The following is a 19,801-nucleotide window of genomic DNA, read 5'->3' on the forward strand; positions in this document are numbered from 1 at the left end:
GCGGCCGCGGCCAGGAAGCTGAGGGTCGCAACCGCCCCGGCTCGGGGTCCTGCAGGAGGGCAGCGCCCGGAAGCTGCCCCCGCCATTGCCATAGCAACCTGATGCAGCGGCGAGGCAACAGGCTCATTACCATAGCAACGGGGCTTCCAGCAAACCCCTCCCCCCCCATCCCTAGGCCTGGACGTGGCCTCCGGCTCCCCCGAGCCTGACCATGCAAGGCTCTAGTGCACCCCGATCCTGGTGCACCCTCGTGTGCCGCTGCCAGGGCCCCAGGAGGAAGCAAAAGGGGCCGGTAGCCCCGGGTCACCACTCTCACACACACAGAGGCACAAACACACGCCTCTGCCCACACCTCTGTGCATGCACGCCACAAACGCACGTCTATGGGTGTAGGCGGAGGCACAGGCACGCACACATGTGCACATGCACACACAGGTGGATGCTCATACACAGGTATGCACACACACCCACACCCACACAGACATGCAATCATGCCCATGCACAGGAAGGAACGTGCAAGTGCATGCACAGGGGTTGGCGTGCACACACACACACACACACACACACACACACGCCAGATGCACACAGGTGTGTGGGCGCATGCACACATTCACAGGTGTGCTCTCGCACTCACCCCCGATCAAACCTCTCCAGTTCCAGGCCCCCCACCCCACCCCACCCCACCCCCACCCGGGCTTCCTGCCAGCCGTCTCCTGTGGGGTGCCCAGATGGACGGAGCCATCTGGGCGCCATCTGCTAATGGCCCTGGCCCCATTAGAGCCTCCCAGGGCTTTTAGTCCGGGGGGGCGGGCGGGCGAGATGGCATCGCACCGGCAGGCAGCGCGTGGTGCAGAGGCCATTTGCTTCAGGCAACCACCGGGGCGCACGGGCAGCTCCAGGGCTGCGGGACATGGCCTGCCGCCCGCAGGAGGGGTAAGCGGCAGGGACGTGGCGCAGCTCCCATCCTGGGGCTCTGCGCCCCCCGCTTTTACTCCAGGCCTTTTGCCCTGCGGGTGGGCGGCTGGCTCTGGGGTGGATCCCAGGGGGAGGCGGGGATGATGACTAGCACTTAGGGAGCTCTAGTGAGTGACCTCTGACCTAGAGGCCTCCTAGATGCCGGCAGCCCCTGGTGGGTCCCAGTGGACTGTGCAGGGAGATCCCCCTCACCCCGTGCCCTCGCCTGCAGCGTGGCGCTGACGGCGCTGGAGCAGGCGCTGGTCTCCATCATGCAGGTTTTCCACAACTACTCAGGCTGCCGCGGCCGGCTGCGCAAGGCGGATCTCAAAGCCCTGGTCAACCGGGAGCTGCCCCAGTTCGTGCAGGTAGGTGCCCCTTGGCCCACCCCAGAGCCAGCTGCATTCCCCACCCCCCTGCCCTGTCCGGACCCACCGTTCCCGGCCTCGCCACAGGAGATCCGCGACCCCGACACCCTGGAGCGGCTCTTCAGGGACCTGGACACAGACGGGGACCAGAGCATCGACTTCCAGGAGTACACTGCACTTGTCGCCATGGTGACCGCCGCCTGCCGCACCTCCTTCCTCCAGTAGCCCTGGGGGGGGGGGGGGGGGGGGCGAACCCCCTGCCTCATCCCCAGCTCAAGCTGAACCATGGCCGCCTCCCCACCATGCAAGGACTCTGGAGAAACTGAGGCACAAAGCTGGTGCCAGGAGACTCCTGGGCCCCAGGACCCTCTGCCTTGACCACCCCACCCCTCTGCCACCGCCAGGGGTGGACGCCAGGTGTCTGGGGTCCCCGGCCCCCCTCCTCTAAACTCCCCCGGAGACCCCATGTCCCACCCCGAGCTGGAGGGAACCCAGACGTCCGGGCTCCCCCCGAGAAACCTCTGCTGTAGCAGTGCGCAAATAAACCAGGTCCTGGGAACCACGGGAGTCCTGCACTGCGGCTCGGCGGTCTTGGCAAGCCCAGGCTGGGCTGTGGGGGGGTAATTCCCTGGGGCTGGGGTGGGGCCCCCGAGACCCCAACTTCAGAGACAGGCCCACCAAGGTACAGAGGGACAGAGTCGCTCTAGCAGGCAGGGTGGGGGGCCCCCTTTATTTCCACTCACAGCCATTTCCCAGCAACGGGGCTGGACCCCCCCACCCCAAGAGAGTCCCTGTCGCGGTGGGGCCAAGACACTCCTCCAGCAGGGCCAGTTCTGCCCAGGTGCGATGCTTGCAGGGCCCCCTCTGCCACACGCAGACTGCCCCCCGGTCCATGCGGCCCCCATCCCGGGCTGGGGGGGTCTAGGCTGAGATGGGGGTGTGGCTACAGCTGCCCGGGCTCCAGTGTGTGACCCAGTCCTTCGGCAGGGAGGTGCCCGCGGGCTCCGGGCGGCACAGCTGGCGTGGGATCTTGATTGCCTGGTACCGCGGCACTGTGGGGGGCCGAGATTGCGCCCGCTTGAAAAAGCCCAGCTGGTGGGGAGGAAGAGGAGGGGAGTCAGGGCAGGGAGCAGAGACCTCAGGGGGCTGCACCGACACCCTCCCTGGTGCCCCCCCCCGGGCATGGTGCCCAGGCACAACCCATGGGGACGTCCCGTTGCACGCCACACGTGACCCTCCAACACAGCACAGCACACGCGTGCACGCCCGGGGCAGGCCGGGCCATTACCCCTACGGCTTCTCTGCCTCGGAGGGCTGCACCGCCAGGTGCGCCCGGTAGTAGCTGGTGGCGTAGGGGGGGTCGTGGGCACCGCGCCAGAAGAAACCACACTGCGGGGTGGGGATGGAGCAGAGTAAGCTGAGACACTGCCCAGGCACAGAGACATCCCCCAACACCACCTGCTGTGGCCTGGGCAAGGGGCTGGATGCCGTCAGGGTGGCATGGGTGGGTCCCCTGGCCCCCACTCACCTTCCAGAGGACAGCGACAAGCAGGGCCAGCAGCAGGATGCCGGCCAGCACAGCCAGCAAGATGATCCACCAGGCCACGGCCCGGGCACCTGCCACACTCGGGTCCAGGTAGATTGTCACCAGGATCTGGGGAGGAGGCAGCATGGGGTGGGTGTCAGGGGGCAGCTGGGGGGATCCAGGAGAGTGAGGAGGGGGCACGGTGGTACCTGGGTGGCCGCGTCCTTCAGCACCAAGTTGTGCACGGAGGATTTCACAGTGACACTGGCCCGGACGATGAGCTCCACGGAGGTGACAGACAGGTAATCCTGGAGGAGGGGCAGCACTCAGCACCCCACCCAGCAGCTTAGCACCCCCTGCCCCCGCACCTCAGGAGGGGTCTCACCTCCAGGAAGGTGCTATTCCAGAGGCGCCCCCAGGCCTTGAGCGTGGCAGCACGGTCGAAGCTGCGCAGTGGGCACTGGTAGACTAGACAGCGCGCGGTGCCGTGGGCACAGTCCTGGCACGGAGACATGGTATGAAGGAGACTGGGGGGAACATGATGCCCCCCAGAAGCAGCTGCAAGTGTGTGTGGTGGTGGGCTGGGCTGAACTCACCAGGGTGATGTTCTTCCTCCTCTCCGCAGGCAGGAGCTGGCGCTGGGGCATCTTGGGGGGCATTTCCAGGGGCTCAGCTGCCCGCCGGCTGCGGCCAGGGGGCTCCTGTGGGCAGGACAGGGTCAGAGGGGGGAGCTGGGGGAGGAGTGGAGGGGACAGGGGCCACCTACCAGTGCTAGCTGCAGGGGGTTGGTGGCAGGGCTGCAGGCCACGCGTGGCCCCGCGTGGGGCTGCAGCTCCAGGCGCACGGGGTACAGCAGCCACTTGCCGTTGGGGGTCTCGTGCGGCCACTGGAGGTTGAGGAAGGCCGAGCCCAGCGTCTGCAGCGACCGGCCCTGGTTGGAGACCTGGTGCAGTGGGGGGGCAAGTTCAGACCCTGAGCCCTTGGCAGGGGGGACATCCCCAACTCAGGGAAACTGAGGCACGGAGCGTGGCAGGGAAGGAACCCAGGCGTCCAGGCTCCTGCTCAACTCACCGTGACGTTGTACTGGATGGCGCTGCCCACCTGGCTCTCGTGCTTCATGGCGCTCTCGCCCCGCACGGTCCCGCCGAAGAAGAGCTGCGCCGTGCTGGCCGTGCTGCGGGGCAGGGGCTGGGGTCAGACGGCGCCTTCCCACCCCCCCCCAGCCCGGGCCCCTCAAAACCTCCCGGCTCCAGGCACTCACCCGATGACAGAGAGGGGCAGCTCGATGACCACGCGCGCCCGCACCAGCACCGGCTGCAGCCCCGGCTGCTCACTGATCCTGTGAGAGATGGGGATCAGGATGGGTGAAGCCCCTGGGCACCTCCTGGCATCCCCCCCTGCTGTGGGCACTCACGTGCTCAGCTGCAGCTGCACCTCCAGCTCTGTGGTCTCGAGGGTGATGCCCGAGGTGCTGACGATGAGGTAGAACCGCACCTGGGAGAAGTGCAGGGGGCAGGGGTCAAGGCTCGGGGGGCAGGGGGCAGGGGAGAGGGGTCGGGGCAAGGTTGGCACTCACCTGAGCACCGCGCTTCATGGGGTTGCCCAGGTCGCACTCAGCCTGCGACCCATTCTCGTTTGACTGGCACAAGACCGGCTTCTCCTGGGGGGGCAGAGTGGAGCCGTGGGGGCAAGACCCCCCTGCCCCATGGCCAGCCCCAGCTCTTGTGCCCCCCCATGCCAAATCTGTGCCCCACAACCCCTGCCCATTCCTATATGCAGCCCCCAGACCCTTTCCTATCCTGTAGCCAGCCCCGCTCCCCACCCTGCGCCTGTACCATGCCAGGGGGCACACGGGCATCGTAGGGCCGGGCGCTGGCATACAGCAGGGCGGATGGGAAGGTTGCGGTGAGCAAGGCCTCGTGGGCATCGTCGCCATCGCGCTGTGGCTCGGCTGGGTCCGAGGGCATGTTGGTCACGCGGATCTCCAGGGCCACGTCCTTCTGGTCGGTCATGGCGAACACGGCCGTGCCATCGGCCTCGCTGCCCCCCCCGAGCCCCGCGGTCAGGGGCTGCAGCTGGCAGGGACTGCCCCTGCCCCATGCTGCCCCCCTGGAGGGGCTGGACCCCGCCCCTGCACCCAGGAAACAATGGGATTTAAACCCGAAGCCACAGGCTGGACCAGCAGCGGGGTCAGAGCTGCAGGGCTGGGGGGCCTGCATGTGAGTGACTGCCTGTCCATGCAGGGCTGTGCACACATGCACGTATATGCATCTGCCTGCATGTCCATGTATACGTGCAAACCATCCGCAGATGAGTGCCTTGCACACATGTGCACGTGTGCGTGTGGGCCTGCTCATGCGCCCATGTCTGCCTGCAGGCATGTGCGTGGCTTGGCATACGTCCGCACGTGTGTATGCACGTGTAAGTAGCAATGCACTGTACTTGTGCACAGGGGCCTGTGCCTCCATGTGTGCACGTGCCACTCTGCGCTGGTCTGTGCACATCTGCCTGAGTGTACATGTGTCTGTGCTGCACATGTGTGCACGAGTCTACAGCCATCTACACATATAGACACATCTGCACCAAGCGTGTGCACACAGATCAGGTACCTGTACATGAGCAAGCATGTGCACAGGTCCATGCACACCTCTGTGTGCGTTGCACACCCACCTTCCTCCTCACCTGGGCAAGGGCAGGAAGTCGGCATCCCCGGTGCGGGAGCAGAACCACGCCTCCAGCTGTAGGTTGCTCTGACAGACTTTGTCATCCCCGCAGCCCTGCCGCAGGAAATGCACCTGGGGGGGCATCAGCTGTGCAATGAAGAGCTGCCCCCTGCCCACCCCGGGGCAAACCCATCAGCTCCCTGCACCCCGCAGCCCCTGGCACAGCCACGATGCGGTGGGGGCTGGCTGGAAGGAGAGAGGTACCTGTGCCCGCTGGATGCTGGGCTGCTGGGCGCTGAGCACAGGCGGTAGTGGAGGCAGAATGGCACCGGGGGCTTGGCGCTTGCTGCGGGCTGGCTTGATGTCGTAGCTCAGCACCACGGCGATCGGCCGCAGCTTGTCACGGATGTTGTCCTGCGGGCACAGAGTGAGGCTGAGCTGGGGGGCCGGGGTGTTGGCACAGGGGAACTGGGCACGTGAGCGAGCGCATGTGTGTGCAGGGCTATGCACATGCGTGGACAGGCACCTGCCTGCACATCCATGCAAGGGCTTTGGGTGTGTGCATGAGGGGCTGCAGGCGAGTGCACTGCCCATGCACATGCGTGCAACCCAGGCACGTGCACACGTACACACAGGGAGACACGCACACATGTGGGGCCCGTGGCAGGTGCGTGGGGGTGGTGGGGGCACAGGGGAGGGCGCAGGCCTCACCTGGAGCTGGAAGGTGGAGTCCACGCAGACGCGGGCATGCTGCCCCGGCAGCTCCACCTCACCCGAGAGACGGTGCTCGGGGTCCATGGGGCGCCGCCGGGGAAAGGCCACGCGCGGCACCCGGCTCAGCTCCCGCCGGTCCGCATCGGCCTCCAGCAAGTACTCCAGTGCTGCAGGCGGGGAGCAGCGTGAGAGCCCCGGCTCCGCGGGGCTGCCAAGCCCCTGGCCCACAGATGCAGCCACCTCTGGGGTGGAACGTGGGCTCTCCAGGGCTGTTCACCCCCCCACCTTGAGGCAGCATGGCAGGGACCCCCCAGGGGTGCCCAAGACTCACTGACGTGGGGGCTGTAGCTGGCAGGGGTGGCCGTGTAGCTGAAGCAGAGGCGCACATCCACGCTGCAGCGGGGGCACAGAGAGGAGCCAGTGTGAGGGGGGGCAGCTGATACACCACTCTGCTCTGACATGCCAGACCCCACCCCAACACAACAGACCCCAGCAGGGACATGCCAGACCCCGCCAGGACATGCCAGCGCCCCCCTCCCCAACACATCATACTGTGCCAACTCCATCCTCACCCCCAGGGCAGAACTGACCCGGCTGAAGAAAGCACCTAGGAGTCCTGGGGGGCTCCCAACCCCCTCCCTTCGCTGACCTTGACCCACAAGCTCTGCCTCCCATCCCCCAGCCGGAGAGAAGCCAGGCGTCCGGGCCGCAGGGGACTCACCAGATGCCCGGGTGCCCTCTGCAGGTCTCGCGCTCCAGGTCGATGTTCGGGGGCTCCAGGATGATGCTCCGGGACACGTGGATGACGGGTCGGGCTCTGCAAGGCATCCACGGGCTGGCACCTCAACCCCTCCCCCAGTCCTCCAGAGCCTGGCCCACAATGCAATGCCCAGTGCCGGGGGGGGGGGGAGGTCTCACCTGTACAGGGCCACAGCGTCGGCCAGCGAGCCCACCAGCAGGTCGGGATACGCGTTCCCATCCACATCCAGGCCCCCCGACAGCGAGTAGCCGAAGGTCATCATGCCGACGGCCTCCCCATCCAGGACCTGCAGCCAGTGGACACGGTCAGGAGCTGTTTGGGGCAGGAAGTGGCAGGGCCGTGCCCCACGCCTCACCTGCGTTGGCTTGGTGACGATGCCCAGGCTGCTGCCGTGGTAGATGTAGACCTTGCCGGCGCCATCGAAGGGGGCTCCCACAGCCACGTCTGCAAGGCAGGAGCCGGCCCAGCACACGCATGAATGCAGGCACATGCACAGACACACCACTCACGCCCAGCCCAAGCCACCTGCACCAGTGCAGTCCAGGTGGCATCGTGTGCTCGGGGCCTGGCCTGCACCACGCATCCACATGTGCGTGCACCCCTACGCCGAGCCCAGACCCCTGCACCAACTCACACCAGCTAACACTGTGTGCAAGGGACCCTGGCCTGTATCATGCGTGCACACACCTGCATGTACATGCGCACACCCCCACACCTAGCCTCTGCACCAACACACACCAGCCAATACTGTGCACATGGGCGCCCAGCCTACATCACACATGCACATGTGTGCATATATGTGCATGCACCCCCATGCCAATCCCAACCTCCCTGCACCAACACACACCAGCCAATACTGTGCAGACAGGTGCCTGCCCTGCATCATGCATGCACACATCCCCCACACCAAGCCCAGACCCCCTGCACCAACACACACCAGCCAATATTGTGCACACGGGGCCCTGGCCTGCAGCACACATGCTCCACACACACACACACATGTGCACACCCATGTCACAACACAACCCTCTGCACCAAGTCATGCCTGCATCATGCATACACACACGTGTGCACGCCCAGGTGTACACATACCCCCTCCCCTACTCCTTACAGAGGGACTCTGCCCAACACCTCCCTTCAAAACTACCCCCTTGCCCCCTCTGCTCACCCTCAAAGCCATCCTGATTGAGGTCACCCAGGGCCCCGACAGCGATGCCGAACATGGAGCCGGGGGGGCCATTGAGGCGCAGGGGCCGAGCGCCCTCCCAGTGCCCGCTGGGGTTGATGTAGACATAGGCAGCACCGCCCAGCTCCCGGTGCCGGTCGAAGAAGTGGGGGGCCCCCACCACCAGGTCCAGCCAGCTGGCACGGGAAAAGTTGCAGGGGGGTCAGACCCAGCTCTGCCCCAGCCCCCGCCCCTGCCCCGGCCTTGCCCACGCCCAGCTCACCCATCACTGTTGAGGTCGGCCAGGGCCAGGGCATAGCCGAAAGCGGAGGTGAGCTGCTCGCCAGGCAGCAGGGCCTCCGGCACCAGGCGGTTGAGGGCGTCGCGGCGCAGCAGGACCACGGCGCCCGTGTGGTTGGCGCGGGGGGCGCCTGCCACGAAGCTCAGCTCCTGCGCCCGCGTCAGCCCCTTCCCCGAGTCCAGGGAGAAGCCTGAGGGGATGCAGGGGGTCACTCCCAGGTCAGTGTCACCCCCCCCAACCACCCCCTGCTGGACGGAGCAGTGGTGTGGGTCGGAGACCCCACACTGCCTGGAGCTGGGGGGATTCTCCGGGGACTGCCACAGGGCCCCATGCCCCCCCCCCAGGGTCAGGGGCTGCACTCGGGCTCCTTCCAGCCTCCCCCCACCCACCACGGCTGCTCCGGTGGCCCACCCACCCATCCTCTGTCTGTCTGCTCAGCACCTGCAGGAACGTGGCCGGGGGGGCCTTGTCCGTGGCCCCGGGAGCACTGGGCCCCACCAGAGCGGCGGGGCTGGAAAGGCAAGACAGTCCCACCGCTGGACTGGGGCCACGGGGTGGGTGCCCGGAGGCCTGGCTCTTCCTCCTCCCAGCGCTGGACGGCAGGAGGTTGGGGGGGTTGGGGGGGGGTTGGGGACAGCGGGGTCAAGAGCCCCGACTCCTGGGTCCTCCTCCTCCTCCCAGCGCTGGAGGGCAGGAGGTCTGGGGGTTAGGGGCGGTGAGGTCAGGAGCCCGGACACTGGGGTCCCATCTGGCAGGGGTGGTCTGCGGGGCACGGGGGCAGGAAGGTCACTGAGATCTAGAGCCAGGTGCATATGTGCCCCCCCCCGAATTTATGGGGGGGAGGGTCCTTTGCCCTGTGCTTGGGGGGGTGGGGAAGGAGACAGGCCCCCCTGCCTAGCAGCGAGTCCATGGAGAAAAGCCCAGGCAGGGAGGGACCCTCTGCTCCCACCAGCAGCATCAGCGTGTGTCCTGTGCCCCGCACTGCAGCAGCCAGTGGAGAGTCACCCTTGCAGCCAGGAGCCCCTGACCAGCCCTGGGCCCGTGACCCCAGCATATGCCCCTGCCCCCCCCCCGGGGCTCAGCCAGAAAGGGGGTGAGACAGTATTGCCCCAGCATGCAGGAGCTGTGCAGCCCCCTCAAACACGGACCATGGCACAGCAGCCACGCAACATGCAACATGCGGCACAGGCAGCACCGGGCTGGGCCAGGCTCCAACGGCCCCAGTGTCCTATCCCCCCCACCAGGAGAGCCCGGTGTGCCCCAGGGGCAGGCTGGAGCCTGGAGCATGCCTGGTGCCCACCGTGCGGCACAGGGGATTGTGGTCTCTGGTGCCCACAGGGACCACACATGTCTAGAGGGAAGGGCAGGAGGTGTGCACACATGTGAGTGCATGTGCAATGAGGGGGTAGAATCACAGTACACCCATGCACATAGATGTAAGCAAGGAGGGGTGTGCATGTGTGTACACGCCAGTCCAGGGCAGGTGTCTCTGTGCAAGCTCAGAGAGAGTTGTGTGTGCAAGTGCACATGCAAGTATGCAGGGAGGTTGTGTATGTGTGTGCATACTTGTGTACATGCATGCATGGCCACCCAGGGCCCAGAATCTGCATGCAGGTTCACAGGGGCGTGTGTGCCAAGTGCACACTCATGTACATGGGAGACGTGTGTTCATATGTGTACACATCTGCACGGGTGTGCCCCTCCCTGCCAGGGAGCTGGGAGCAGGGGGGCAAGTGATCAGCGCCTCTCCAAGCGGCTGCAAAGCAGGGAGGAGCTTTGGGTTCCTCTCTTCCTTCTCCTCAAGCCTGGGGAGACATGCACGTGCACGCAGACATGCACACACACACAGACATGCACACGCACGCGCGCGCACACACATGCTAGAAAGTGGGCAAGGTGGCAGTGGGGGGGGAACGGATCCGGGAGCAGTCACCACAGGGCAGGGACAGACACACGGACACAGGCCGGGGCGGGGGGACCTCGCGGGTACCAACCTAGGTAGCTATTCTGGGCCACGTCGGCGCTGGCCCCCGGCCCCCGCTCGGACGGCTCCAGCGTTTTATAGACCAGCTGGTCGGGGTCCGAGCTATCAACATTTGTCACAAACAAGAGCCCTGCGGGGCCGGCCCGGACACAGGGAGACAGACAGAGTCAGGACTGGGCCCCTGCCCCATGCATCGACTCCCCGTTTGTTCCCAGCTGCAGACCTTTGGGCAGGGGGCGGGCGGGCGGGGGAATTCTAGCACCCGGGGGCCCCGGCCCCCCTACCCAGGTAGCTGTTGGCGGGCAGGGGGATGCGTGAGGGGTCCTGCTCCTTCTCGCCCCCGGCCTCGTAGGGCCCGTCGTCCAGGAGCCCCAGGTCCAGGGCGCTCTGGTTGCAGCGCTCCACCCGCACCGTCCCTGCAACAAGCGCCGTTAGTCCCGGGACTGGGGGGCGTTAACCGGGGGGAGTCTGGCTTGGCTGGGGGGGCAGGGATCCAGCATCAGGCCTGGTGGAAGGTGGCTGGAGAGAGAAAGGACCCCTGGCAACAGTTGGCACGATGACTGGCATCAGCCCACCCCCTGCCAGCATGCACCTCCAGCTTGGCGGGGGGCTCAGCCCCCTCCCCCCACCCCCCCGGCCTCACCCTTCCAGTTGTAGGTGCCGGGCGCGCCGAAGAGCACGTAGCGACGGTCGGGGGAGAAGCCGGCGGCCAGGCCCTGCTGGCACAGCCCGAAGCGGTCGTGGCCCTGGGGCCGCCCCTGGCAGAAGGTCCAGTCGCCGCCGTCCAGCTCGTCGCGCTCGGCCAGGTCCTGGCTCAGCAGGAAGCAGCGGCCCACGGCGTCGCGCGTCTCCAGGGCCTGCCCCACGCGGTGCCGCGTCTCGTACAGGTGGGCGCACGCCTGCGGGACCCCAGCCCGTGGTCACGACCCCCCCCGCCCCGGGCCCTCGAGAAAGGGCTGGGAAAGGACCCAGGTGTCCTGGAGGCCGCCCCTGCCAGCCCTAACCGCTGCACCCCACTCCCCTCCGCGAGCCGGGCAGAGACCCCGGGTGTTGCCCCGCTCCCCGGCTCCAGCCTCCCCAGCGCCAGAGGGCCCAGGCGGCCTGGCTCCCGGCAGCCCCCCGTGCACTGACCACGATCTTGCCCCCGGGGCCCTGGCTCCGCACGCTGACGCCCAGCCACTGGTTCTCCTTGCTCTCCCGCTGCAGGTCCGCTGGGTGGAGGGCGAGGGCACGGTCAGGCAGGCAGACCCCCCCGGCCCCCAGCAGGGATCTTCATCCCCCCACCCGATCTTGAGCCCCATTGCCGTGACATAAAATAGCAGTGCCCCCCCCCTCCCCTGCCCCAGATCTGCCACTAACGGCAGGACCAGAGACCCCTGCCCTGCTGGTCCCACAGCCAGGATGGGGCCCCCCAGCCCATGCTGGAAGGCAAGACCAGGGTCCCCACCCTTCCATTCTTGAGCCCCCCCACCATGTCCCTGAGGGCAGGATTGGGGCCCTTCTGTACCTGGCTGCCTCCCCCCATGTTCACAAGGGCAGGATCAGGATCAGGGCCCCACTCCCACAGTGCCAAGGGCAGGATCACGGCCCCAGTGCCAGCAGGAGAGGTTAAAGCCCCTCCACCCCCCCGCAGCCCCTACCTCCCTGGTCGATGGGCACGCGCCAGCAGTCATCGGGCTCGCGGGTCAGCGGGCAGGCGTAGAGGCCCCCGGTCCGGTTTGCCCCCTGGCCGGGGAAGGCTGGTGCCTGTGGGGCCCCTACCAGCAGCCTGCGGGGGACGGGGCCACATCAGACCCCCAGGGACTCCCCAGAGCCACCTCCCCCTGCACCAGCATGGAGTGCCACGAGACCCCAGGCTGCACCATGGCTGGGTGCACGGACACGCCTGGGGCACACGTGTTGGCTGGCCTGCACGAGCACACACAGCCTGTGCCGCTTCCATTGCCCCCCCCCATGTGCAGCTGTTGCCCTCCCCCCGCCTGGAATTCACACCCCCGCACCCAGGTCACGCTGCATCGAGGCCCAGGCAGGGCGGCGTGGCCGAAAGCGAAGGAGAGTGCCTGGGTACACGCGCAAAGGCGTGTGCCCGCTCACGAATGAGCACACAGGGAAACACCCATGGGCACAGGTTGTGTGTGCATTCGCATGCGTGTACGTGAATGCAAACACCTGTGTGCACAGGCATGTGGCGGGGCTTGTGTGTGCAAGTCCACATGCACTCAGGTATGGGCGTGCAAACACCCCGTGTGCACAGACATGCATGTACTTGAATGTAAACACCCAACGTGGCGGCAGGGGAGCCGTGTGTGCATGCGTGCACAATGTGGGTGTGCAAACTCCCCCATGCACAGGCGTGTGCAAGGCCCGACAGGCCCCAGTCCGGCTCTGCAGGAGCCCCCCGCTTCAGCCACGCCCTGGCCTCCACTCCAGTCCAGAACGGCGCCCCCAGGCAGCCCCCCCACGCTGGCCGGGCCAGGCCCCTGGGGCAGGGCAGGGGTGGGCTCGCCCCTCCCCGCCCCACATTCCAGCCCCACCGGATGCTCCAGCTCTTGGACTGGGATTTTTCCACGGCCGTGGCCAAAGCCAGGGGTTGGGACGCGTCCAGCTCTGGGAACAGGGAGCGGTGACTCCCCTCGGTGGGGGGGAACTGCCCCTCCCAACCCCCCACTCTCAGGCCAGGAGTGAGAAGCAGGCTGCCCCACACGCCCCAAAGAGCTTGAGACTGGGGGCGTTGCGCAGCCCCCCCAGGCCCTGCTGGACCCCCAGGGAGGCGGGAGGGCGCTGGCGCGTTGGGGCCGGGATTGGGCGGGTAAAAATAAACTGGAATTCACCCAGAATAACGTGCGCCAGGGTGGGACGGCAGCAACATGCCCAAAGAAGGACCAAGGCGGGGGGATGGGGCCCCTGCACCTCCACCCCCCCCCCGCCCCCACAGTGCTGGAGAACCCGGGCGCTGTCCCCTGCCCAGCCCCAAGCCTGACCCCAGTGACACCCCCTGTTGCCCCAGAGCCCCCGCCCTGCCCCATCCCCCTGCCAGGGTCGTCGGGGGTTAGTGATGGGGCAATGACCCCCTCAGCATCCTGCCCCAGCCAACACCCCAGCGCCAGGATCGGGGCCTGGGGCCGGGCAGGGGTCTTTGAAGAAGGGGGCTCCTAGGCCCAGGGTGGTTGGGGGGAACACACACATGCTCCAGGCAGATGCAGCCTGCACACATGTGCACACAGAGGTGCTGTGCATATGGGCATGCACACACACACACGTATAGATGTGCTGTGCACATGGGTGTGCACACAGATGTGTCATGCACATATGCCCACACACACACAAACACACGTCATGCCCATGCCTGGGCCCAGGGATGCCCAGTCCTTTCCCCGCCAGCTCCCGCACCAGGAGTGGCCCCCATGGGGTACAGCCAGGGCACTGCCTCGAGGAAGCTCGCAGCTCCGGGCTTGGCTGGGGGAAGGCAGCTGCGGCCCGGAATCCGAGTGGGTGTTGGCAGCTGAGCACCGGCGGGGGGGCAGAAGCCAACAAAGGCGGGGGGCAGGGAGCGGGTGCCCAGCACATTCCCCGTGGCCCACGTCGCACCCAGTCACCAGCCGGACGCGGCCAGCGCCTGGCCCCCCGCACCCCCCAGCCCGCGCAGGAGCCCACAGGGCACCTGCCCCCCCCCTGCCCGTTCTGCTGCGCACTCGCCTGCCCCTCCCCAGAGGTGGCTGCAACACATCCTCCGGGCAGGGGCTGGAGCCGGAGCCTCCCCCCGGGGCTGCGTCGGGGCACCGGGTCCAGCAGCTCCCACGTCCCCGGGCTCCGATGAATAACAGAGGGCGGTGCAGGGCGGCGGGGTCCCGCGGGACGCGGCCGCCGCCTGCGCCCGGAGGCTCGTGCGCATTCACCGGGGCTTTGTCGGAGCCCTCAGGCCGGGCCGCAGCGGCAGCCGGCGAGCGGCCCCGGGGCAGGGCACCCCGCAGCGCACCCGCGTGCGGAGCCCGGGCGGGCAGCGGCGCGAGGGGAAACTGAGGCAGGGCCCGGGCACTCACCACCCGGCGGGCGCGGGCCGGAGCTGCCGGTGCAGCGCCACCGAGAAGCCGAAGAGGCTGCCCGCCGGCCCGTCCTTCAGCGCCGCCTCCGCCGCGTCCAGGTTGAAGGCGCCGGCGCCGGTGCCCAGGCAGGCGAGGCCGAGCCAGGGCAGCCACAGCCCGAGCCGGAGCCGGAGCCGGAGCCGGAGCCGGGCTCCCGCCGCGCCCCGCATGCTGCCGCCGCGCTGCGGGCTGCGCTGTGCGCCGCCCCCGGGAGCAGGTGGCTCCGCAGCCCCTCCCCCCGGGGTCCCGCAGCCCCCGTGCGTGGGAGAGGCGGCCCGAGCGTGGGGGGGGCGTGCCCGGCCTGCGCCCACCCCCGGCTGCGGGCCCCCGCGGCTGCCCTGCCCGGCCCCGCGTCCCCACGCCCGCCCTGCCCGGGTCCCGCGGGCCGCGGCGGGAGAGCGCGTGTCTCCGGCCAGCCCCGCCGCGGCCCCGCACGCGGCGTCCCACGGGCTATTTTTAGACGGCTCCCGCAGGGATCAGCCGCTTGGCCCGGATCCGGGGCCGGCCTGGAGGGACCCTCCGGCCCCCGCCGCCGGGACGTGGGAACCAGCCGCTCCCGCCCGGGGCAGAGCGGAGCCCGCGCCCGGGGCTGTTTTCACCCGGCTCGGAAAGGCAAGCGGGGCCCGGCGCTGCCCGGGTGACTCAGTGCCGCAGCCCCCGGGCTCCGGGCCAGCGGCGGCGGCGGCGGCCGGGGCCAAACGCGGGGCCGGTGAGCTCAGCGGCCGCTCCCGCTCTGCCGACTCACCCCGGGCGCCTCCGCGGCCCGGGGGAGCGGGGAATTGAGCCCCGGCTCTGCCACCAACGTCCCGGGCGGCCTTGGCCAAGTCACTTAACCCCCGGAGCAGCAGGGGGTGCCCGGGGGGGGAGGGGCGAGCACACGAGGCCAGGCGGGCATGTCCCCGGGGCCACGTGCTGCCCCAAGGCCAAGGGCAGCCCGGCTGGGCCCCCCGGTACCAGACACACGCCCCTCCACCTCCAGGGGGCGGGGCCGCCTGGCCGGTCACGTGGCAGGGGAGTCACATGACAGCGAGGAGGCGGCGGCAGCCGCGGCCCCAGCCATGCTGTCCCGGCTGCTGAAGGAGCACCAGGCCAAGCAGAGCGAGCGCAGGGAGCTGCAAGGTGCGCCGCGGCCCCCGGCCCGAAACCCCCCGGCCCTTCTGCGCACAGCTGCTTCTTATTGGGTCCGGGAGCCGTCAGTCAGCAGCGATGGCGTTGGGAACCCTCCTCCCGCGCTGCTGGGCACAGCGGCCTCTTATTAGCTCCTGGGGCTGTCAATCTTGGGGGTGGCGATGGCAGCCCCTTGTCCTGCCCCTCTTGGCACAGCCGCTTCTTATTGGGTCCGGGGGCTGTCAATCAGCGGGCGGTGACGGCTTCTCTGGGGAAGCCCCAGGGGCAGGGAGGTCCCCAGGGTGTTGCCCAGTGACCTCATGCAGATGCAGCGTGACCTCATGGCCTTCCCTGTGACATCATCCTGGGATGCGGGAGCAGCCATGCCCCAGTCCCCAGGCGTCCTGCGGCCCCCGCCCAAGCCCCTGGCCCCGGGCGGTGCTGAGCTGCCTTCCCTTGCAGAGCGGCGCCGGAGGGAGGCCATCGCAGCCGCCACCTGCCTGACTGAGGCCCTGGTCGACCACCTGAACGTGGGGTAAGCGCCAGGGCCGCGCGTCACAAGTTCAGCTGGCCGCCATCCCGGGGCGGGGGCAGAGCACGGAGCCGCCAGGCGCCCAGCCCGGCTGCGGGGCTGCAGCGTGCCAGGGCCAAACCAGGGTCTCCTGCCCTGCCCCGCTGCCCACGGCTCCCGGGGGTGTGGGAACGTCCCCGGGCCAGCACGGGGCTCTGGTTGGGTGCTCCCGGCCCAGCTGAGTGGCCCCGTGCCCCCCCAGGGTGGCCCAAGCCTATGTGAACCAGAGGAAGCTGGACCACGAGGTGAAGACGCTACAGTTCCAGGCTGCCCAGTTCGCCAAGCAGACGGGCCAGTGGATCAGCATGGTGGAGAACTTCAACCAGGCCCTCAAGGTCAGGGGCAGCCACGGGTGCCTGGCTGCGGCCGCCCTCCCAAGCCTGGCACGAGGCACGCTGTGGGGCCGGCACTGTCTACTGGTGGGGTCCAAGGCGCTCCCCAGCACGGTTCCCGGCCCCAGTGCCCGCATGGGATGGTTGGGCAGAAGCGGGCTGAGCTCAGCCCTGGGAATCTCCCTGGCCCTGCCAAACCTGGGGGCCCAGAGGCCCCCCCCCACCCATGTGCAAGGGGCTGCATAAGTGTGCTCTGTGTTTGCGGGGCGGGGGGCTCTGGGATGGCAGACAGGGGCACTGGCAGGGCTGAGGGCTGGGGCTGTGGGTCAGGAGTGAGGGGCACCAGTGGGGCTGGGGGGCAGGGGCCTGCGCTTCAGGAGTGAGGGCTAGGTGAGGTCCTGACCCCTCCCCTCCCCAGTTGCTGCACACCCAGGCTGGGGACGGCCCCTGCTGGCCTCAGGGGAAACACTCCAGGTCCCTCCCCTGCCCCCTCCCCCCGGGAGGGGGGCCTGGTCCTCAGGGCCCCCTGGTCCAGCTCCCAACGCTTGCGGGGGCCCATGGGCCACAGGGAGGGGGTGGGAGACCCTCCAGCTGGGGGCAGCCCAGGGCAGGGCCCTGACATCTCTGTCTCCCGCAGGAGATCGGCGACGTGGAGAACTGGGCACGCAGCATTGAGATGGACATGCGGACCATCGCCACTGCCCTGGAGTACGTCTACAAGGGGCAGCTGCAGCCGTCGGCCTCCTGAGCTGGCCCTGGGACCCCCTGGCCTGGTCTCAGCCTGGGGGGGGTCACTGCAGGGCCCGTGCAAAGGAATAAAACAGATTGGCCTCAACACACCCGCCAGAGCCACGTGTGACTGGGGAAACTGAGGCACGAGGGGGCTGGGAGCCGCCTCCACCAAGCTGGTGGGTGAGGGGCGCTGATCTCCTTCATCCTGTTTTGGGGCTGCGGCGCCGTCTCCCACTGGCACAAAGGAGCTTTCTGGGCTAAGCTGTGCTGATCCGGCCAAGCCAGTGCTGCGGGCGGGGGTCCCACGCAGCGCCTGGCCCTGGGGAAGGGGGAGGGTCTCCCTGTGCCCGGGCGAGGGGGTGGGCGGGGCCTCCTGGACTTTGCCCAGTGCACCACACAGGCAGCAGCAGGGAGCAGCTGCAGCCCAGGCCAGCTCCGGCTCTGTGGGAAGGTGCGTGGGGCATGGGCAGGGAGCGGGGGTGTTATGGGAGACCCCCCACTGCCCCCCACCTTGTCCTGTCCAGGGGTCCCTGGGTGCTGGGGAGGGGCTCAGGGTACCAGGACTCCTGGGTTCCAGCTCTGCCCTGGCTTCTCTGGCTGAGCCTTCTCAGGGCCGTGCCTCACTTTTCCCGCCTGAGCTGTGGGTACAGCCACACGCCATTTCCCCCTTCTGATCAGAGGAGGGCTCAGGGCAGCTGCTGGCTCCCCGAGGTGGGTGGGGCAGGGGGCGCTCAGCAGCTCCTCTGCACCCCCTCCCCCCCAAAACACCGAGCCAAGGGCCATGGGCTGCCCGCCTTCCCCAGGGACTAGCCGGGCCCTACTGTTAGCTCCAGCCATGGGCACAGCCCAAAACCGAGGGGTTGGGGGCACGGCTCTGCCCCGCCTTGGGCACAGAGGACCCTAAAAAGGGCCCGCGGGACTGGGGGGGTTGGCGGGGCCAGGCCTCCAGCCAGCTCTGTCTGCTGACCCCAGCTAATCCCCCTCCTGCCTGGGCCCGGGGGGGCTGGGATCCAGGACACTTGGATCCCCTGCCCGGCTCAGGCGGGCCTGCCTCCCCCCAGACCCCCTGCGCCATGTGGGCCTACGCGCTGCTATGCGTGCTGCTGTGGGTGGTTGCCTGGCTGCTGCGGGACCGGCGCCGCCTGCCCGGCCTGGTGGGCCGGCACGTGCTGGTCACGGGCTGCGACTCGGGCTTTGGGTGCCGGCTGGCGCAGCGGCTGGACCGCGCCGGCTTCCGCGTGCTGGCCGCCTGCCTCACGGCGCAGGGGGCCGAGGCCCTGCGTGCCGCCTGCTCCCCCCGCCTGCGCGCCAGCCTGCTGGACCTCACCAGCTCTGAGAGCATCGCCAGCACGCTGGCCTGGGTGCAAGACGAGGTGGGCGACCAAGGTGAGCTGGGCTGGGCACAAGTTTGCAGGGGGTACTGCTGGGGGGTCACCACCCCAGGTCCTAGCCCTAATCCTAACCCTAACCCCACCTCCAGGCCTCTTCGGGCTGGTGAACAATGCGGGGGTGGCCAACCCCATGGGCCCCACTGAGTGGCTGCAGGCCGAGGACCTACGGCACGTGGTGGCCATCAACGCGCTGGGGCCGGCGGAGCTGACGCTGGGGCTGCTGCCCCTGCTGAAGCGGGCACGGGGTCGCGTGGTCAACATCTCCAGTGTCCTCGGGCGCCTGGCAGCCGCGGGGGGCGGCTACTGCCCCTCCAAGTATGCTGTCGAAGCCTTCTCCGACAGCCTGAGGTGTCCACCCCTCCCTCCCCACCCAAAATCGGGGCCCCTGGGCATAGCAGCATGGCTCACTTGCCCCCTATTCCCCCCACCATGCCCACAGGCGTGACATGGCCCCATTCGGTGTGCGGGTCTGCATCGTAGAGCCCGGCTTCTTCCGCACGGCAGCCACCGACCTGGGCAGTATCGAGGCGGCGCTGGGCCGGCGCTGGCTGCAGCTGGACCCCGAGACGCGACGCAGCTACGGGGACGACTTCTTCCGCCAGTGTGAGTGTGACCCGCGGCCCCCAACTCCTGCCCGGGCACGGGGGGGGGGTGCAGCAGGGCCCCGTGCCTCAGTTTCCCTTTGCAACCCCAGACCTGCAGGTGCAGCGGCGCATCATGGCATGGCTGTGCGACCCCGACCTGACCAAGGTGACCGGCTGCCTGGAGCACGCGCTGACGGCCCAGTACCCACGCACCCGCTACAGCCCCGGCTGGGATGCCAAGCTGCTGTGGCTGCCAGCCTCCTACCTGCCCGCCTGCCTGGTGGACGCCGTGCTGGCTGCTGTGCTGCCTAAGCCAGCCGGGAGCATCCGCGGGGCACCCGACACCCCCCAATAAACCGGCTCCCCCCGCCCACCAGGCCTGGCCTCGCTCCTGGCGCCACACCAGTGCCCTCAACCCGGCCCGGGGGGCAGGACACCTGGGTTCTCTCCTGGCACTGGGCAGGGAGCAGTTGAATGGGCTCGAACTATGGGGAGGGAAGCTGGGAGCCCGGACACCTGGGTTGTACCCTGCTGCAGGCACCGAGGGGGGCGGGTGGGCACTGCCCAG

General features: G+C 68.6%; 4 protein-coding genes across 9 annotated transcripts; 3 read left to right on the top strand and 1 right to left on the bottom strand.

Moving 5' to 3' along the window:
* The first annotated feature begins 748 nt into the window (after nt 1-748).
* Nucleotides 749-1,547, top strand: LOC149860702 (protein S100-B-like). The gene is made up of 3 exons (XM_090054844.1): nt 749-933; nt 1,187-1,322; nt 1,410-1,547. Exons 1-3 carry the CDS (start codon nt 911-913, stop codon nt 1,545-1,547), a joined length of 297 nt encoding a protein of 98 aa, XP_089910970.1. The 5' UTR covers nt 749-910.
* Nucleotides 1,548-2,026: 479 nt separating this feature from the next.
* Nucleotides 2,027-14,772, bottom strand: ITGA7 (integrin subunit alpha 7). Of its 4 annotated transcripts, none has more exons than XM_090051401.1 (26): nt 14,475-14,772; nt 12,075-12,202; nt 11,566-11,645; nt 11,078-11,333; nt 10,719-10,850; nt 10,445-10,564; nt 8,433-8,640; nt 8,153-8,346; nt 7,340-7,428; nt 7,143-7,270; nt 6,946-7,041; nt 6,556-6,617; nt 6,222-6,391; nt 5,775-5,924; nt 5,530-5,642; nt 4,683-4,887; nt 4,424-4,507; nt 4,262-4,341; nt 4,109-4,186; nt 3,919-4,021; nt 3,614-3,790; nt 3,444-3,548; nt 3,233-3,346; nt 3,057-3,155; nt 2,851-2,976; nt 2,027-2,414 (listed from the first exon to the last, which is right to left on the bottom strand). In XM_090051401.1, the coding sequence occupies exons 1-26, from the start codon at nt 14,684-14,686 to the stop codon at nt 2,244-2,246; spliced, it is 3,480 nt and encodes a 1,159-aa protein (XP_089907527.1). In that variant the 5' UTR covers nt 14,687-14,772; the 3' UTR covers nt 2,027-2,243. The 4 variants fall into 4 exon arrangements, with proteins under 4 accessions (XP_089907527.1, XP_089907523.1, XP_089907524.1 ...); XM_090051399.1 differs by lacking the exon at nt 10,445-10,564 and adding an exon at nt 2,611-2,711 and having other exon boundaries at nt 2,274-2,414; nt 14,475-14,771; XM_090051397.1 differs by lacking the exon at nt 10,445-10,564 and having other exon boundaries at nt 14,475-14,771.
* Nucleotides 14,773-15,496: 724 nt separating this feature from the next.
* Nucleotides 15,497-17,365, top strand: BLOC1S1 (biogenesis of lysosomal organelles complex 1 subunit 1). The gene is made up of 4 exons (XM_090051405.1): nt 15,497-15,635; nt 16,086-16,158; nt 16,397-16,529; nt 17,164-17,365. Exons 1-4 carry the CDS (start codon nt 15,575-15,577, stop codon nt 17,272-17,274), a joined length of 378 nt encoding a protein of 125 aa, XP_089907531.1. The 5' UTR covers nt 15,497-15,574; the 3' UTR covers nt 17,275-17,365.
* Nucleotides 17,327-19,598, top strand: RDH5 (retinol dehydrogenase 5). 3 transcript variants are annotated; one of them, XM_090051404.1, is made up of 5 exons: nt 17,327-17,434; nt 18,320-18,644; nt 18,739-18,997; nt 19,089-19,252; nt 19,344-19,598. In XM_090051404.1, the coding sequence occupies exons 2-5, from the start codon at nt 18,332-18,334 to the stop codon at nt 19,586-19,588; spliced, it is 981 nt and encodes a 326-aa protein (XP_089907530.1). In that variant the 5' UTR covers nt 17,327-17,434; nt 18,320-18,331; the 3' UTR covers nt 19,589-19,598. The 3 variants fall into 3 exon arrangements, with proteins under 3 accessions (XP_089907530.1, XP_089907528.1, XP_089907529.1); XM_090051402.1 differs by lacking the exon at nt 17,327-17,434 and adding an exon at nt 17,654-17,709; XM_090051403.1 differs by lacking the exon at nt 17,327-17,434 and adding an exon at nt 17,665-17,709 and having other exon boundaries at nt 18,273-18,644.
* Nucleotides 19,599-19,801: the final 203 nt, after the last annotated feature.

Source organism: Crocodylus siamensis, chromosome 6, assembly GCF_052110815.1.
Source record: "Crocodylus siamensis isolate JL-2025a chromosome 6, ASM5211081v1, whole genome shotgun sequence".
In the NCBI taxonomy this organism is placed as follows: domain Eukaryota; kingdom Metazoa; phylum Chordata; order Crocodylia; family Crocodylidae; genus Crocodylus; species Crocodylus siamensis.

What these genes read in the sequence shown, in the direction of transcription:
- RDH5 (XM_090051404.1), top strand. Translation starts at nt 18,332, where the DNA reads ATGTGGGCCTACGCGCTGCTATGCGTGCTGCTGTGGGTGGTTGCCTGG. An exon ending in AGACGAGGTGGGCGACCAAG is followed by an intron (nt 18,645 to 18,738) that starts GTGAGCTGGGCT and finishes CCCCACCTCCAG; the next exon opens with GCCTCTTCGGGCTGGTGAAC. An exon ending in GGACGACTTCTTCCGCCAGT is followed by an intron (nt 19,253 to 19,343) that starts GTGAGTGTGACC and finishes TTGCAACCCCAG; the next exon opens with ACCTGCAGGTGCAGCGGCGC.
- BLOC1S1 (XM_090051405.1), top strand. Translation starts at nt 15,575, where the DNA reads ATGCTGTCCCGGCTGCTGAAGGAGCACCAGGCCAAGCAGAGCGAGCGC. An exon ending in CGAGCGCAGGGAGCTGCAAG is followed by an intron (nt 15,636 to 16,085) that starts GTGCGCCGCGGC and finishes CTTCCCTTGCAG; the next exon opens with AGCGGCGCCGGAGGGAGGCC. An exon ending in ACTTCAACCAGGCCCTCAAG is followed by an intron (nt 16,530 to 17,163) that starts GTCAGGGGCAGC and finishes TGTCTCCCGCAG; the next exon opens with GAGATCGGCGACGTGGAGAA.
- ITGA7 (XM_090051401.1), bottom strand. Translation starts at nt 14,686, where the DNA reads ATGCGGGGCGCGGCGGGAGCCCGGCTCCGGCTCCGGCTCCGGCTCCGG. An exon ending in AGAGGGCACCCGGGCATCTG is followed by an intron (nt 6,618 to 6,945) that starts GTGAGTCCCCTG and finishes CCCCCGCTGCAG; the next exon opens with CGTGGATGTGCGCCTCTGCT. An exon ending in CTGCCCCTCTCTGTCATCGG is followed by an intron (nt 4,022 to 4,108) that starts GTGAGTGCCTGG and finishes CCTGCCCCGCAG; the next exon opens with CACGGCCAGCACGGCGCAGC.
- LOC149860702 (XM_090054844.1), top strand. Translation starts at nt 911, where the DNA reads ATGGCCTGCCGCCCGCAGGAGGG. An exon ending in GCCTGCCGCCCGCAGGAGGG is followed by an intron (nt 934 to 1,186) that starts GTAAGCGGCAGG and finishes CCTCGCCTGCAG; the next exon opens with CGTGGCGCTGACGGCGCTGG. An exon ending in AGCTGCCCCAGTTCGTGCAG is followed by an intron (nt 1,323 to 1,409) that starts GTAGGTGCCCCT and finishes GCCTCGCCACAG; the next exon opens with GAGATCCGCGACCCCGACAC.